Source organism: Arabidopsis lyrata (genome assembly GCF_000004255.2).
Source record: "Arabidopsis lyrata subsp. lyrata unplaced genomic scaffold ARALYscaffold_8, whole genome shotgun sequence".
NCBI classification, from domain to species: domain Eukaryota; kingdom Viridiplantae; phylum Streptophyta; class Magnoliopsida; order Brassicales; family Brassicaceae; genus Arabidopsis; species Arabidopsis lyrata.
The window spans coordinates 17,571,507-17,588,537 of NW_003302548.1; the positions used below are offsets into that span (position 1 = coordinate 17,571,507).

Sequence of the window (17,031 nt, forward strand, 5' to 3'; positions counted from 1 at the left end):
TTTTCTGATTTCCTTTTTTTTAATTGTGTTTTTTTTTTTAATTCTCTAGTATTAGTAATGACATGGCAAAACGATTGGCTATAATCTGTTGGGTGAATTTAAAGGTTCACCCCAGGGGTCAACCTAAGTATGGTTCCTAATAAAGGTCTACAAAAGGTTCATAATAATATAAAAAGTTGTTTAAGGCTTAGCTGAGATATCTATATATGGTAAGTCAAATTTCTTCAATTCACCATATCACTTTCTAATTAAAGAGTAAATATGTGATGTAATTACCCCCTAAAAGCCCTAATAATATAGCTAGGACCAGTGTCCACATAAGTTGTTCCCTGAATTCTATTTAATGATTTGATCTCTTTGGTCTTTGTGAATTATTTTGAGAATGTGATATTATTTAACATATACCACAAAACATCAAATTACATGTCGCTCTTAATATCTATTTAATAATATCATGTGACTATACTGTTACATATCATATACCACAAAAGCTCAAATTAGAGGTCGCTTTTAATATATTTTTAATAATACTCGATGTTGATATATTGAAACTCAATGAAATATATAAATGAGAGGATGCTAGCTCAAAACATTTCCCTTGCAATTATTTTAGAAAAGTTTCTCACGAAATGGCTTTTTGGCTCAGTTTGATCTTTTGTTTTTTCACATTTGCTTCCTCGACTCCTCCCCATGATCCTGTCAAGTGCGAGTCCGGAAACACAGTATGCACGGTGATGAACTCGTACGGAGCCTTTCCCGACCGTTCTTTATGTGAAGCAGCAAAGGTGGAGTACCCAAAGACCGAGGCTGAGCTGGTCTCTGTGGTTGCTGCAGCAACTAAAGCCGGTCAAAAAATGCGGGTCGTGACTCGGTACTCTCATAGCATCCCAAAGTTGGTTTGCACTGATGGCAAAGACGGGATTCTCATAAGCACCAAGTTTCTAGACCACGTGGTGCGAACCAACCCGGATGCCAAGACTTTGACGGTTGAGAGCGGCGTGACGCTAAGGCAGTTGATCGAAGAAGCGGCTAAGTTGGAGCTAGCTTTGCCATACGCACCTTATTGGTGGGGACTTACTGTTGGAGGAATGATGGGGACAGGTGCTCACGGAAGTTCATTGTGGGGTAAAGGAAGTGCGGTTCATGATTACGTGACCGAGATAAGAATGGTGAGTCCCGGTTCGGTTTCTGAAGGGTATGTGAAAGTTCGGGATCTTAGTGAGGTTATGAATCCTGAAGAATTTAATGCAGCCAAAGTTTCTTTAGGCGTTCTTGGTGTTATCTCTCAGGTAATACATAGATCACTTACGAATTACTCTAATCGTTTATATATTTCTTTAGGCGTTCTTGGGATATTTTAAGTGATTTTGCATATTTTATATAAAATTTTAATGATTTCCAAATTTTGAATAATCCAAAACAGAGTAGTCATATATGCAGTCCCACTTCGAACACGTCTATGTACTCGTTCGAATATGATAAATTTTAAACGAATAGTTAATACACCGAATATAAAGACAGGTAGGGTCATTTGGATATGGATGATCATATAATCTATCCAAAATGGACAGACTTGGTTTAAAACCTGGCTCGTTTTAAAACCTTTTTCATAAAGAAACTCGAAACTTCTTATTAAGTTCTAACGTTTTCTATTGTTCATCGTATACTTGGGAAGGTAACTTTCAAGCTGCAACCGATGTTCAAGAGATCGTTAACGTATGAGATGAAAAATGATACGGATTTCGGAGATCAAGCCGTGACTTTCGGGGAAAAACATGAGTTTGCGGATTTCCTATGGTTACCAAGCCAAGGCAAAGTGGTGTATCGAATTGATGATCGCGTTCCTGCCAACGTTTCAGGCAATGGCTTGTTCAATTTTTTCCCATTCCGTTCACAACTCTCTGTGGCTGTAGCCATCAGCAGATCCATAGGTTCATTTCTTCATTTGTCAAGATATATATATATATATATATATAGTTATAGTATTTCTTAATTCTTATGTCAACTTTGGTTCATAATATGAAATGAAGAGGAGAATGAGGAGTCGTCGGGTGAGGCAAACAAGAAGTGTGTGAGAGCAAAGCGACTAGCATCATTTTTGTTTGTCATCTCATACGGTGTGACCAATAATGGTAATATCTCTTGATTGTTTCCATATAAGATTTTTTAATTTATAACATGTCGAATCACGGTAAAAGTGTAAAATTCCACTGCAGGCGTTATATTCACAGGCTATCCCGTTATCGGAAGCCAAGACCGAATGATGTCGTCCGGTGCATGTCTAGACAGTCATCGGAACGGATTGATTACATCTTGTCCTTGGGATCCACGCATTAGAGGCGAGTTTTTCTACCAAACAGCATTAAGTGTTCCTCTCACACATGTCAAAGATTTCATCAACGACATCAAAGCACTTGTGAAGATTGAACCAAAATCTCTCTGCGGCCTTGAACTCAACTATGGTGTTCTAATCCGTTATGTCACATCCTCTCCTGCTTATCTAGGGAAAGAAGAAAAAAGTTTAGACTTTGACCTAACTTACTACAGAAGCAAAGATGATCCTTTGACACCACGTCTCTACGAGGATTACATGGAAGAGATCGAGCAAATGGCAATACTGAAATACAACGCGTTGCCTCATTGGGGGAAAAACAGGAACCTAGCATTTGATGGTGCCATTAGAAAGTACAAGAACGCAAACGCGTTTTTGAAAGTCAAGGATAGATTAGATCCGTCCCGATTGTTTTCTACAGAATGGACCGATCAGATTCTAGGTTTAAAAGGAAACGTGACGATTGTGAAACAAGGATGTGCATTGGAAGGGCTTTGTATTTGTTCGGAGGATTCTCATTGTGCTCCAAACAAAGGTTATATGTGTCGACCTGGTAAAGTTTATAGAGAAGCTAGGGTTTGTACTCTTGTAAGCGCTTATTAAGAGTGATTACATCTAAACTAATGAAATAAAAATCCTACGAAATTAATTGTTGCCAATAGCTTCAAATACGATTATGGTTATTTTAAGGATTAGTATTGAGCTAATTTGAACCACCAAATTTGGCTCATCGCCACAATCCTACTCACATTTCCTTGGATTTGTTGTTTGGTCTTCCATCTCTCACATTTAATAACCGGTAAAATGCATACCTAATTAGAATTTGTAACATACAGGTATTTTTCTCCATTAATATTTTAAAATCTAATTTGATTTGCCAAATATGTGTTTTTGGAAACATATTGTACGCTTTGAACAAAAAAAAAAAAAAAACATATTATTGTACGTAGCAATATTGAATTGGAATTATTTATTTCTAGAAGCCATACAAACTAGGCAAGTTCAATAAGATAGAGAATAGGGGCGGTCTTCAAATTACCCGTGATGATGTCTCACCATGCCACCGGGAACTAGGTAGCCTGTGAAAAAATCACAAACAAATGAAATGTATAATTAAGATACCATAACCTAAAACTTATAACTAATTAAATGAAGAAATGAATTTATTAAATTTGTAAAATCCAACAAAAACAATTGCAAACCGAATTATATTGACCGGAAAAAAAAAAAAAGTGGGTAGGGACTTACTTCCGCAATGTGAACCAGGAGCAAGAGGGCTGCCACAAGCAGCCGCGACATTGACTAGCTTTTGCATATCAATGACGGCTTCGATTCTCTTATTGATGACTTCGCATATGCATTTCATCCCGATGATTCGGACAAGAGTGCAACAATCTTGGGATGGTCTTGGTGGAGTTGGCAGCTCCTTGTCGATAGAATCTGGACATCCCCTCAGAAATTCTATGCCTGAATCATCACATCTCTCCCCCTGAATTTGAGATGATGACAACAACATGATTACGACTAGAAACTGGTAAAAGATCTGTTCTTTCATTCTGATTCTTAAAAAAATTTTCTTCTTCTCACTTTTACGCATCTAATGTATGCATACAAATATATACGGTATATTAAATACAGAATTGAGAACACGATCACATTTTTCTTATTATGGCAGTAGATCAATCCAGAATCCTTTGATATAAAGAATTTAGTAACAATATTGACTAAAGAGAATTGTATATATGGAAATTAGATACGTTACTCTTTTTTTTGGTCAACAACTAGATATGTTACTAGAAAAATGTTTATAGTAAGCCAAATCTCATATATTTTTATATTGAGCAAGTCAGTAACTATGTGATGTAATCACACCCCTACATGCCCCAATAATACAGCAATGTCTTCTATCCACATAAATTGTTGTCCTCTGAGACCTTATTTAATGAATTTTTTTTTTTTGGTCTAACAATTTGATTTAATTTCTTATTCTAATAAACCATGTGGATCACATGATGTTATGATATATCGAAACTTATAGATTAATGAGCCCAAACATTTCAATTAATTTTGTAAACTTACAAAATGGGCAATTTGGCTAAGTTTGATCTTTTGCATTTTCACATTTGCTTCCTCATCTCCACCGGATGATCCTGTCAAGTGTGAATTCGGAAACACAATGTGCACGGTTACAAACTCGTAGGGGCCTTTCCTGACGCTCTATATGCAAAGAAGCAGCAAAGGTGGAGTACCCAAGGACCGAGGCTGATCTGGTCTCTGTAGTGGCTGCAGCCACTAGAGCCGGCCAAAAAATGCGGGTCGTGACTCGGTACTCTCACAGCTTCCCGAAGCTGGTTTGCACTGATGGCAAAGACGGGATTCTCATTAGCACCAACTAAACCATGTGGTGAAAATCAACCCGGAAGCCAAGACTTTGACGGTTGAGAGCGGTGTGACTCTAAGGAGCTGATCGAAGAAACAGTTAAGTTGCCACAGGCACCGTATTGGTGGGGCCTTACGGTTGGAGGAATGATGGGCACAGGTGCTCACGGAAGTTCCTTGTGGGGTAAAGGAAGTGCGGGCTTGCGGTTCATGATAACGTGACCGAGATAAGAATGGTGACTCCTGGTTTGGCTTCTGATGGGTATGTAAAGGTTCGGTTTCTTAGCGAGACTATAGATCCCGAGGAATTTCACGCAGCCAAAGTTTCTCTAGGCGTTCTTGGGGTTATCTCTCAAGTAACTTTCGAATTGCAACCGATGTTCAAGAGATCGTTAACAGGACCGATCATATTCTAAGAATAAAAGGAAACGTGACAATTGTGAAACAAGGATGTGCATTGGAGGGAGGACTATGTATTTGTTCTGATGATACTCATTGTGCTCCTAGCAAAGGTTACTTTTGTCGACTAGGTAAAGTTTATAGAGAAGCTAGAGTTTGTACTCGTGTAAGTTCCTAAAACCTAATCAATGTTTTGGTCCTCAATTCCTTATGACTCTGTTATCAAAACAGAGCAGTCTCTGTTCATATATGACAAGCGAAACGAGGTCGTTTTGAATTCAACTACACGTGTCAATCAATGTTGATCAAAGTGTTGCAAGAAACCTTCACTCACTCGCACGTGAAGAGAGTAGAGAGTAGGTGGGTTTAGGGTTTAAGTGTTCTAGATACTTCCAAATTCAACTGATCCAACGGCTCAGATTTAACCTGAAACCTTGAAGAGAACTTCACCAGTTCGTTTTGCGCTATGCAACCAAATACACTTTGTATCGAATAAATTAAATAAAAATCATAACTTTACAATAGCATAAATCGAATTTCTTCTTCACAAGAAAACCAAACCTCTCGCAGTCGCTAAAACCCTTGATCCATCTCTTGATCGCTTTTCTCAGTAAGTGTAAAGTTCAATCATTTCGTTGAAGTTTAGGTAAAAAGTTGTTTGCTTTCAGATACACTTGTTTTGATTTGTGTCGATGATTACAAAGTTTTGATTTTTATTTGTGCCGTTAGGGTTTCTAAGATTCATTGAAGCAATAAAGTTTTGATTTTGATGTGATTTTTGCAGAGAGTGAAACTATGGCATCAACTTTTAGCGCAACGTCTTCAATGGGTTCATGTTTGGCTCCTCCTTCGAATCGATTGTCATCTTTTGTTTCGATCTCATCAAGCTCTTTTGGAAAGAGTCAGACTTTTGCTCAGAGGAAAGCAAGGTTTCCTAAAATCTATGCGGCTAAGCAATTGCATTTCAATAAGGACGGGACTGCGATTAAGAAGCTTCAAGTGAGTCCAATGATGTGTTTATTCGATTTTCAATGATTTTGTGAACTTCTAGTTCTCTGTTGAGTAACATATCATATCATTGTGTAGGCTGGTGTGAATAAACTTGCGGATTTAGTTGGGGTTACTTTAGGTCCTAAAGGCAGGAATGTTGTTTTGGAGAGCAAATACGGTTCCCCTAGAATCGTAAATGACGGTGTTACAGTCGCTAGAGAGGTAACGGTGTTGTCTCTTATTGTGTTTAATGTGTAATCTGGTGTGAAAATCACATTTTAGATTTGAAAGTTATGGTTTTTTGTTAGGTTGAGCTTGATGATCCAGTTGAGAACATTGGTGCTAAGCTAGTGAGACAAGCTGCTTCCAAGACTAATGACTTAGCTGGTGATGGAACTACGACTTCTGTTGTTCTTGCGCAAGGTCTCATCGCTGAAGGTGTAAAGGTTTGTAATTTATGGTCTTTCTATGTCAATTGAAACAAACAGTGTTTTGTTGTTGTGATATGATGTGAATTGAATTATGCAGGTGGTGGCTGCTGGTGCAAATCCGGTTTTGATTACCAGAGGAATCGAGAAAACCACCAAGGCTCTTGTTGCTGAGTTGAAGAAAATGTCAAAGGAGGTATTGTTGACTTAATTAGATTTTTAATCATAGCTCTAGTCATGTGCTTATTGCTTAAGAGGATTCATGATTAAAGCTCTGTCCTGGGTTGCAGGTCGAAGACAGTGAACTTGCAGATGTTGCAGCGGTTAGTGCAGGAAACAATTACGAAGTAGGCAATATGATTGCGGAAGCAATGGCAAAAGTTGGTCGTAAGGGTGTTGTCACTCTTGAGGAAGGAAAAAGCGCTGAGAACAGCCTTTATGTGGTAGAAGGAATGCAATTTGATCGTGGTTATATCTCTCCTTACTTTGTCACCGACAGTGAGAAAATGTCTGCAGAATACGAGAACTGCAAGGTATTATTATTGTTTATTAGTTAACTCTTAATAGCTGATCAAAAACCACGAGATTTTTAAACTTGATGTCTCTTCTTGCTTTTGTAGTTGTTTCTTGTTGACAAAAAAATAACAAATGCTAGAGACATTATCAACATTCTGGAAGATGCGATTAAAGGCGGATACCCGCTTTTGATCATTGCTGAAGATATTGAGCAAGAGCCATTAGCGACTCTTGTTGTTAACAAGCTTCGTGGTACAATAAAAGTTGCTGCTTTGAAAGCTCCTGGATTTGGAGAGAGGAAAAGCCAGTACCTTGATGACATTGCTGCTCTTACAGGAGGTTAGACCAATATACTAAATGTTCTTTTCATTATTGCTTCTATATTCAAAAAGACATGTTTAGTTTCTAAAGTTGCGGTGTTTGTTTTTCTCTTTATAGCTACTGTGATTAGGGAAGAAGTTGGGCTTCAGTTGGAGAAAGTTGGACCAGAAGTTTTAGGTAATGCTGGTAAAGTTGTTCTCACAAAAGACACCACGACGATAGTTGGTGATGGAAGTACTGAAGAAGTTGTGAAGAAGAGAGTTGAACAGATCAAGAATCTTATTGAGGTACGTCTCAAATAACATTGAAATTTCCCAGTAAAATGGATTTATTTTGCGGCGATTAAGTCTTTGTGTTTGTGTAGGCTGCTGAACAAGAGTATGAAAAGGAAAAGCTTAATGAGAGAATTGCTAAATTATCAGGCGGTGTTGCTGTAATTCAGGTGAGATAATAAGAAACAAATCACATGATGCAAAAAGCGTAACTAAAGGTAATAAGAAGAATAATCTAAACGTTTTATATTCTTTAGGTTGGAGCTCAAACTGAGACAGAGCTTAAGGAGAAGAAATTGAGAGTTGAAGATGCTCTTAATGCTACAAAGGTAATATCATCTCTAAGCAAAGAGTCTTGAAATGTTTCAATCATATGGTAGAGACTAATTTGTTGAACCTTTAAATTAGGCTGCTGTGGAAGAAGGTATTGTTGTTGGAGGAGGATGTACTCTGCTAAGACTTGCATCGAAAGTGGATGCCATTAAAGAGACTCTAGCAAACGATGAAGAAAAGGTTAGTCTCGAAGTGTTGCACATAACAAAGAAAACATGAATAATGAGTTTGCGGGTTATTAGGCCAATTCACAAATCATCCTAACTTCAGGTTGGAGCTGACATTGTTAAGAAAGCATTGAGCTACCCACTGAAGTTAATCGCCAAGAACGCTGGTGTAAATGGTAGCGTCGTCAGTGAGAAGGTAATCAATCTCCTTATAAAGATTGCAAGTTTGAGTCTTTTGCTATAGAAACTAAGTGAATGGCTTTTTTCGGTTGACAGGTTCTCTCTAGCGACAACCCAAAACACGGTTACAACGCTGCAACTGGCAAATACGAAGATCTAATGGCTGCAGGAATCATTGATCCAACCAAAGTGAGCAAAGTTTCTTACTTTTTTCACAGATTGAAATCTTCTGTTTCTGGTGCTAACCGAGATTTTCTTATCTAAGGTTGTGAGATGTTGCTTAGAGCATGCTTCATCTGTGGCTAAGACATTCTTGATGTCTGATTGTGTGGTTGTGGAGATCAAGGAGCCTGAATCAGCAGCTCCTGCTGGTAACCCTATGGACAATTCAGGTATGTCTCGTTAGTTATTCTTCTTGAATCCTCTGAATTATCGGCGAAATCTGCAAATTTTCTTAACAACAAATCTCTGTCGATTTTCAGGTTACGGCTTCTAAGTTAGCAATTGAGAAGAGAGTAAGAGTAGTCTCGGAGGAAGCAAAAGCCACGACCAAGCTCTTTATTTCCTGATATGAAACATCTTTTAGCCAATGTAAAATTATGTTTTTCCAGTGACCTGAAGAAACATATAATTTGGTTTCGTGTTCTCTGGTTCATGATCAAGTGTTTCAATATGATCCTTCACGAAAGAATGATATGATTTTGCAGTTTGCAGTGGTCAATAGATTTGATTTGGTTAGAGTATCATTTTCTTTTTATTTCTTTCTCTCAAATTAAAACGAAATGAAGCGATATATACGAAATCTCATGAGCCAGCAACTATCAATGGCTAGGTTCTTTGCGTCCGCGACGGGTTCGCGTGTAATGTTGTTGTCTCCCGGTTCCTTACCAAAAAAAAAAAAGCAACTATCAAGCAAAATACTAATTTTTTTTTTTTGTGTGTGGCTTCCATAGCCAATATATATATCTTGATTTCTGTTCGTTGCAGTCGCTATATCTCAGTCAAAATTGTAATCTATTTGGTTAGTTCGACAATTCTCTTTACATGAGCGCATAGACTATGACATAATGTGGAGTATATTGTCTATTACTTGTAAGTGTTCCCCAAACATTAAAAAGACTACCATGTAAACATTTGTAAAGCTGAGAATTTAAAAAGACTACTAAATTTTAACAAAACTATTATTAATGATAGGTTTTTTTATAAAAAATTTGGAGATTTTTTTTAAAATCAACCATTTCTAGTGCTAATATGAATCCTCATCATAATCTTTATTTCTTGTTCGTTCATCGATCTTTTTATAAAACCACATTTGTTGAGTTTTAGAGTTGTCAGCAAACTGAAGAAATATAGTAAAGTAAGTGATCTTCCTAGTAATTTATTTCCAACGTTTTGGTTTATTCTTCAATATATACAAAGTATTTATCGACGAGAGAAATTTTCTAAGAGCATTTTCAAAGTCAATCTTACTTTAAAAGCTTCGAGTGGGTTCCACTATAACTATGAGTCTCTCTCTCTGACACACTCTTTCATAACCTTTTGTTTTTTCGGACTTGTTCATAACCTTTTTTTTTGTAAACCAAAATTTAGAGTTTTAAAGTTGATGATGAATGTACGCAAGAGATAGCTACTTAGTTGTCTTCCTTGAAATTTCCTTACTGCTAACTTTTTTGTTTTTTTTCAAGCTACCAAAAGGGTATTTGATGAGAAACAAATTTCGACAATTTTAAGAGCATTTATAAAGTTAATCATACTTCAGAAACTGCAAGTAAAGTTATACTATTTTTGCAATGACATTAAACGATTCTAGCCACATATTTTTCTTCTAATTAAACGATTATAGGATATATCTATTGTAGATCTTAGAGCAACCCATTTCGGTTCTCTTGGTTTTAGTTATAATCATACTATTATAGCTTCAAGAGGCAAAAGCCACCACTAGAGTCTTCAATGTCCGATCTAAAACACTTATTTCTCAATGTAAATTATATGTTTTTACTTCTGGTGACTTGATGATGAGAGTTAAATCTGGTTGGCTCGACAAACATATAGTTCGGTCGTGTTATTATCCAGATCAAAACAAGTGATATTTGAGCTGAGAATTGCATTGAACGTTTTAAGCTTGTAGATCACGTGACAATGGAGAAGATGTTTGATTGCAATAAATTGATAGACTGTGAGCTATTCAAATTAGGGTTCCAGTTGTGCTTGTCACTATTCGCTCTCTTTTTTTTTTTCGTCTTCAAGAAGATAAATAATATATTAATAAAAAAAATGATTTTTGACGGCTGAATGATTTGATTGATTTTTATATTTTATTTTTTATCTTTAGAAAGCTTAACCTACTTTAAAGGAATCTGTTGTTAGTTCGAATTTACTCATGATATTGTTATTCAAAAAAACTTAAAATTTGAAAACATACGTCAGGTAGTATCACGAAACTTAAAATCCTTATCAGTTTCTTAAAAATAATATTTTAATTATTTTAATATAATTAATTTATTTTTATATATTTTTGATCATAAATAACAAAATTGACAAGTTATATCATGCCATCTGTCACTTGAGTTTCTCAACCTCTTTCCAAAAATTCTTGTTTTAGAACTTTGTCTCTTTATCTTTCATCCATATCTATTACTTTTTATTATTTAAAATCAGAGAAACCCACTAAAATACCCTCATTGGGGTTGCTCTAAGTTATTTTCTCAAGCAATTAACAAAAACAAAAGGTTTTTTCAAGACTTTAACTGTTCTATTTTTAGAGATGTTTACGGTTTTATTTATTTTTCTCCGAACTTACAAATTAGTATAAAATAATATTCTTTACTATTACTCAAAAGAGTGAAACACTACAAATAAAGATGCTCCAAGTTGATAATGATTTTAAGGTAAACGGCAACAATTTAGTAGTCTTCCTAGAAACTTCTTTTCAACGTTTGATTTATTAGTGCGTAGCAATTTGTTATGAGTCATTTTAACGAAATCGAGACATTCAAAATTGAAAAGAAAAGAAATAGATTTCATGGTGGCAATACAAAGCCGAGTGAGAGAAATATTTTTTACATGTAGATTGAAGTTGGAATAATTAACAAATTAGCAAAACTCATTCATTTTCAACTAATTGTATGAAATGTTTAAACTATTTGTCTGAATAATTATGTTATTACCAAACAAACAAAAAAAAAACTAATTCTACACAACTTAAAATGTTTAAATTATAAAATGATATGTTATAAAATAATTGTCATAAATTATAAAAATGACATGTCTAAATACTTTGTTTGTAAGAAAAATACTATACATCAATTGTCTCATCTCTTAGGGAACCTTAATTTTTCTACACGTTTAATTGAGTCAAATCTAAATATTAAATGCATGTTGTTGATAAAAAAAGATTCTATACTGAGCATAGGTTATAATTGAAGAACTAGCTAAAAAATTTGAGTTCTCACATCTTTCAGTCATTATTAGCTTTTTTACAGATTTGGTTATTATAATCGAATTTGATGGATGCGTGTTGTTGACAAAAAAAAAATATTAAACTAATTAAAAATAATAATAATGTAAAAGTGATTGAAAGATGTGATAACACATACTTTTTCTCTTTCTAAGATTTTTTCATATAAATTAAGAAAAAAATAACTTTTAAATATTTTATTATTTTTTCGTTAGTTTAAAAAGATTAATTATATTTCTCTCTATTAATTGCAAATGAAAGTAATAATGATGTTGATACAAAACATCAATCTTTGTAAAACAATAAAAAAAAAAAACTCAAAACATCAAAATCTATTAGGAATAGAGAAAGTATTTTCTTACCAAGCTATCACATCTTTCGATAACTCTTATTTTTTTACAGATTTCATTAAGAGTGAAAACAAAATTCATAAAGCAAAAGTGTTTAATCTTGAATCGACGCATATATCCTTTTTAAATTTGTATCACCTCCAATCCTCCATAATGGTATGATACGAACCAAAACATTGGCGAATGACAAAAAAGCATTGATCGTGGGGGATACATAATACAAAGATTAATGCTATAATTCCTAGATTAATCACGTTAGAAACCCAATTAATTACTAAACGTACGTTATAAACACGTGTATACATACACAAACTACGCGTAAAATATAAATGTAGAGAGAGAGATATAGAAGAAAACAGAGAGCATTAATAAAACGAAAGAAAAAAAGGGACAGAAACGTACCAAAAGAAGATAGAGAGAGACTTCTAAGTTTGTGACCAAATATCATAAAAGACCTTTCCATTTTCATGCATCCCTATTTTACTTTTTTTTCTCTTCTTCTTCTCACCTTCTTTTTTTCTTTATCTATTTTTTCCATTTTAATTTAATTCAATTCTCCATTTCTCATATCTAAAATAAATAAATAAAAAATCAAAGATCCGATTTTTTTTATAACACAAATCAATTAATTTTGTTACTAAAACTATATGACTCTCTCTAAAATTCTCCTTCTTCTTCACGCCGCCTACCAAATATAAAACACTCTCTCTATATCTATCTCTCTCTCTCGCACTCTCTTTGCATTTTCCTCTGAATTTTCCCTGGAAATTTTTTTCATTAATCTCTCTATCGTTTTATTTTCCTCTTTAGGAAAAAAAAAATTGTCTTCTTTTTATTTTCTGGTTTTTAAATCTCTTCTTCTTCTTCTTCTTCTTCTTTCTTTTGTTTTTCCCTTTCTCTCTTTGCGTGTGTGAGATATTTTTCTACCATTCATAATCATCACCTTTTTCAGATTGGTGATTTTATATGTTAATGGTGCTTCTTCAACCTCACTGGTATTCTTCTCTCTCTCAGAACAAATTTATCTGTCATTGTCGTCAGTGAGATTTTTTCTCTAGTGGGTTTCGTCTAAAAAGCATGAAGATTTGATCGGACACATAAAGATCGGATTTTTCATCACTGATCGTCGTACATTGTTACTGGGTTTTTTTTCTTCTCTCAAAACTCATGTCTTTCTCTAAGATTTGTTTGTTTTTTTTGTCTACGATCATTTAGATTCTGGCTGTGTTTTATCGTCCGCACAGTTTGATCTGATGAAAATATCCAAAATTTGTTTCTTTGCTTTGAATATCTAAAATTTTGATCGCTTTGTTTTGGCTTAGGACTCATGATTTATGTGTTAGTTTTTGATCTCACAATGTTCATGTAAATTACTGTTTTTTTAGTCTATGGTTTTGAGTGATTTAGCTAGTGACAGTCTGTGTTCTTATGTTTTGTTGCAGTGAGTTTTTTTTTCTTGATTTGAAGTAAGAGACAAATAGTAATATTTTGTTGCTGATTAGTGGTGGATTATTATTACATTTTAGAATAAGAATAAGAACAACAACTTGTGACACTAAGATCTTTTATATATCTGATTTAAGCTTTAAGTGTTGTTGTTGCTTTGTTGCAGTTGTCAAGAGTAAAATCATTGGTCTATCACAGTTTTGGAGGTGAAAGTTTGCATTTTTCTCTACTCAGATGGATCAGAGAAGAGGAAATGAGCTTGATGAATTTGAGAAGCTTCTTGGAGAGATTCCAAAAGTTACTTCAGGAAACGACTATAACCATTTCCCTATATGTATGAGCTCAAGCAGATCATCACAATCCATCAAGAAGATGGATCAATTCGAAGGACATTATCTTCCTGATGACCGCGCTTTTACCACTTCATTTGCTGAGGCTAACTTACACTTTGGAATCCCAAACCAAGCTCCTGAATCTCCCCATCCTTTGTTCATTAATCCTACTTACCACTCACCAAGTAGCTCACCATGTGTATATGACAAGTTTGATTCAAGAAAACTTGATCCGGTAATGTTCAGGAAGCTGCAACAAGTTGGATGCTTTCCAAACTTCTCTTCCGGGATCTCACCTGCTCAGCCGCAGCATTACCTGCCACATTCGCAGTCTCTGTCTCACTATCAATCTCCTATGAATTGGAGGAATATGGAAGAGGAAAATTTTCAGAGGCTTAAACTGCAAGAAGAACAGTATTTGTCTATGAACCCTCATTTCCTTCATCTTTATAATAATAATCAGGGCATGGATACTGTTCCAAGACAGGAGCATTTCGATTATCGCCGAGCTGAACAGTCTAACAGAAACTTGTTTTGGAATGGAGAAGATGATAATGAAAGTGTGAGGAACATGGATGGGGTGAGGAAAATGTGTTATCCGGAGAAGATTTTGATGAGATCACAGCTCGATTTGAACACTGCTAAAGTCATAAAGTATGGTGCTGGAGATGATTCACAAAATGGAAGATTTTGGTTGCAGAATCAACTCAATGAAGATCATCTCACAATGAGCCTCAACAATCTGTCATTGCAGCCTCAAAAGTATAACTCTCTTGCAGAGGCAAGAGGGAAGATATACTACTTGGCAAAGGATCAGCACGGTTGTCGCTTCTTGCAGAGGATATTTGCTGAGAAAGATGGGAATGATATAGAGATGATCTTTGATGAGATCATTGACTATATCAGTGAGCTTATGATAGATCCTTTTGGGAATTATTTGGTTCAAAAGCTGCTCGAAGTATGCAACGAGGATCAGAGAATGCAGATTGTTCATTCCATAACTAGAAAACCAGGACTGCTAATCAAAATCTCTTGTGATATGCACGGGTAAAAACGTAAAAGTTTTCTTTGGATATATAAATCTGTGTGTTGTGATCTTTACCTGACTTGATATTGTCATTTTAAACAGGACTAGAGCTGTTCAAAAGATCGTTGAAACGGCTAAGAGGGAAGAGGAGATTTCAATCATCATTTCTGCTTTGAAGCATGGCATTGTGAATTTGATAAAGAATGTAAACGGTAATCACGTTGTTCAACGATGCTTGCAGTATCTATTACCTCACTGCGGCAAGGTAACAACTTTCGTTACCGTTTTCATAAAACATAAATGTTATGAAAATGGGTTTCCATCATTAAAGATCAGTAATTTGTTTTCTCTCCAGTTCCTTTTCGAAGCTGCCATTACTCATTGTGTTGACCTTGCAACTGATCGACATGGATGTTGTGTACTTCAAAAATGTCTTGGCTATTCCGAAGGCGAACAAAAGCAACACTTAGTCTCTGAAATTGCGTCAAATGCTCTACTCCTCTCTCAAGACCCTTTTGGGTACTCTTTGTGATGCCTCTCTAACTCTCTTTCAGCTTTTTAATCTAATTATTGTAATAATGGAGAAAAGATGCAAACTTTTTTTGCAGGAACTATGTTCTTCAATATGTCTTTGAGCTTCAACTTCAATGGGCAACCTTTGAAATCCTCGAGCAATTAGAAGGAAACTACACCGAGTTATCGATGCAGAAATGTAGCAGCAATGTAGTTGAAAAGTGTCTGAAACTAGCTGATGACAAACACCGAGCTCGCATCATCCGAGAATTGATTAACTATGGTCGTCTTGATCAAGTTATGTTGGATCCTTATGGAAATTATGTCATTCAAGCAGCTCTTAGACAATCTAAGGTAAACTAAAAACACATTTGCTGGTAGATTCAGATTGAGTCCATAGAGAATCAAAGTCCCTAAAAGATCATATTGTTGCAGGGGAATGTTCATGCTCTTTTGGTTGATGCCATTAAACTTCATATCTCATCTCTTCGTACCAATCCTTACGGTAAAAAAGTCCTCTCCGCACTTAGCTCGAAGAAGTAAATCGGCAGGTAAAAAAAAAACTCAAATCTTTGCTTTCTCTTTAATCTTTCTCTCGATTTTACCGTTAATTTGTTTTCTTTTTTCCTTGACAATTGCAGATTTGTAGCAAATGTTGGTGTTTGTTGTTGGTAAAGTTACCTTGTACATGTAATGTAATAAGAGCATAATTCGCAGGTTTTTGGTTTTAAAGATTCAAAGAATGGCTTTAATCTAATCTACAATTCCTCTGTTTCGACTCCTTTCTTTGTACAATTTGAAAGATCATATCTAATATTATATATAAAATATCATCAAAACTTAGAGTTAAGTTTCTTGTGATAGAAGTAAATGGTTTTTTTTTTTTTGAATAGAATAATGGATGGTCGAGATTCAAATGATAGTATTGGGCCTATTGGCTTCTCATACGTGTTGGACCGATGAAATTCAATATTTTTAGAATAAATAAAAGTGTAACGATCGTGTCTAACAAGATGATACTGATTGTGTCTAGAATATACAATAAAGTGTTCAAATATTGAAACCCCCCCCATCTTATTGATGACTAAGACACCTGTCTATATTAAGAGGATGAGCCAAAGTTTCTTTTTAACCACGAGTGTCTTTGTCTAATCATGGTTTGGTTCGGTCTTAAACCGTTCGGTTTATCAATAACAGGCGGTACAACGAAATATAAATCGGTTTCACAAATAGACTAAAAAATAGGCTTTTTTTTTGGTTTTATGTTTCTACAATTGATTGTGGACTTTTTAGTAGATAGAATAAATATTCTATTACCGAATTGGTTTATTTTATTTTTTGTCAAGAATTTTTGTGTATTTGAATCTGGTAAATTAGTATTAGGACGATGACAACACAACTATATATATATATATATATATATATATGTCTTTGTTATTTGGTTTTACTGAAAAAAAAAATAATAACTACAGTAATGAAATTTATTATAAATCGGTTTGATACAATTTTATTTTTGTTTAAAATCGATTATTTATCAAATATATCATTTAAAGAAATTTAAATCTTATTTTATTCGGTTTAACCTTTCT

At 34.8% G+C, this 17,031-nt stretch overlaps 4 protein-coding genes across 7 annotated transcripts; 3 read left to right on the forward strand and 1 right to left on the reverse strand.

Annotated features, from left to right (window-relative positions):
- The first annotated feature begins 270 nt into the window (after positions 1–270).
- Positions 271–2,987, forward strand: LOC9300533 (probable L-gulonolactone oxidase 1). The gene is made up of 4 exons (XM_002864411.2): positions 271–1,289; positions 1,676–1,931; positions 2,031–2,132; positions 2,217–2,987. Exons 1-4 carry the CDS (start codon positions 630–632, stop codon positions 2,933–2,935), a joined length of 1,737 nt encoding a protein of 578 aa, XP_002864457.1. The 5' UTR covers positions 271–629; the 3' UTR covers positions 2,936–2,987.
- Positions 2,988–3,111: 124 nt separating this feature from the next.
- LOC9300534 lies at positions 3,112–4,048 on the reverse strand. The gene has a single exon (XM_021010647.1). It carries the CDS (start codon positions 3,927–3,929, stop codon positions 3,474–3,476), a length of 456 nt encoding a protein of 151 aa, XP_020866306.1. The 5' UTR covers positions 3,930–4,048; the 3' UTR covers positions 3,112–3,473.
- Positions 4,049–5,581: 1,533 nt separating this feature from the next.
- Positions 5,582–9,060, forward strand: LOC9300535 (chaperonin 60 subunit beta 3, chloroplastic). Of its 2 annotated transcripts, none has more exons than XM_021010663.1 (15): positions 5,582–5,756; positions 5,895–6,109; positions 6,197–6,322; positions 6,409–6,546; positions 6,629–6,724; positions 6,819–7,061; positions 7,149–7,383; positions 7,483–7,652; positions 7,730–7,807; positions 7,895–7,966; positions 8,046–8,150; positions 8,241–8,333; positions 8,414–8,506; positions 8,583–8,709; positions 8,800–9,060. In XM_021010663.1, the coding sequence occupies exons 2-15, from the start codon at positions 5,906–5,908 to the stop codon at positions 8,811–8,813; spliced, it is 1,794 nt and encodes a 597-aa protein (XP_020866322.1). In that variant the 5' UTR covers positions 5,582–5,756; positions 5,895–5,905; the 3' UTR covers positions 8,814–9,060. The 2 variants fall into 2 exon arrangements, with proteins under 2 accessions (XP_020866322.1, XP_020866314.1); XM_021010655.1 differs by having other exon boundaries at positions 5,582–5,720.
- A 3,705-nt stretch (positions 9,061–12,765) lies between these two features.
- On the forward strand, positions 12,766–16,280 carry LOC9300536 (pumilio homolog 12). Of its 3 annotated transcripts, none has more exons than XM_021022205.1 (7): positions 12,766–13,267; positions 13,737–14,949; positions 15,032–15,194; positions 15,285–15,448; positions 15,538–15,796; positions 15,878–15,993; positions 16,078–16,280. In XM_021022205.1, the coding sequence occupies exons 2-6, from the start codon at positions 13,805–13,807 to the stop codon at positions 15,983–15,985; spliced, it is 1,839 nt and encodes a 612-aa protein (XP_020877864.1). In that variant the 5' UTR covers positions 12,766–13,267; positions 13,737–13,804; the 3' UTR covers positions 15,986–15,993; positions 16,078–16,280. The 3 variants fall into 3 exon arrangements, with proteins under 3 accessions (XP_020877864.1, XP_020877859.1, XP_020877852.1); XM_021022200.1 differs by having other exon boundaries at positions 12,766–13,119; positions 16,084–16,280; XM_021022193.1 differs by having other exon boundaries at positions 12,767–13,267; positions 16,084–16,280.
- Positions 16,281–17,031: the final 751 nt, after the last annotated feature.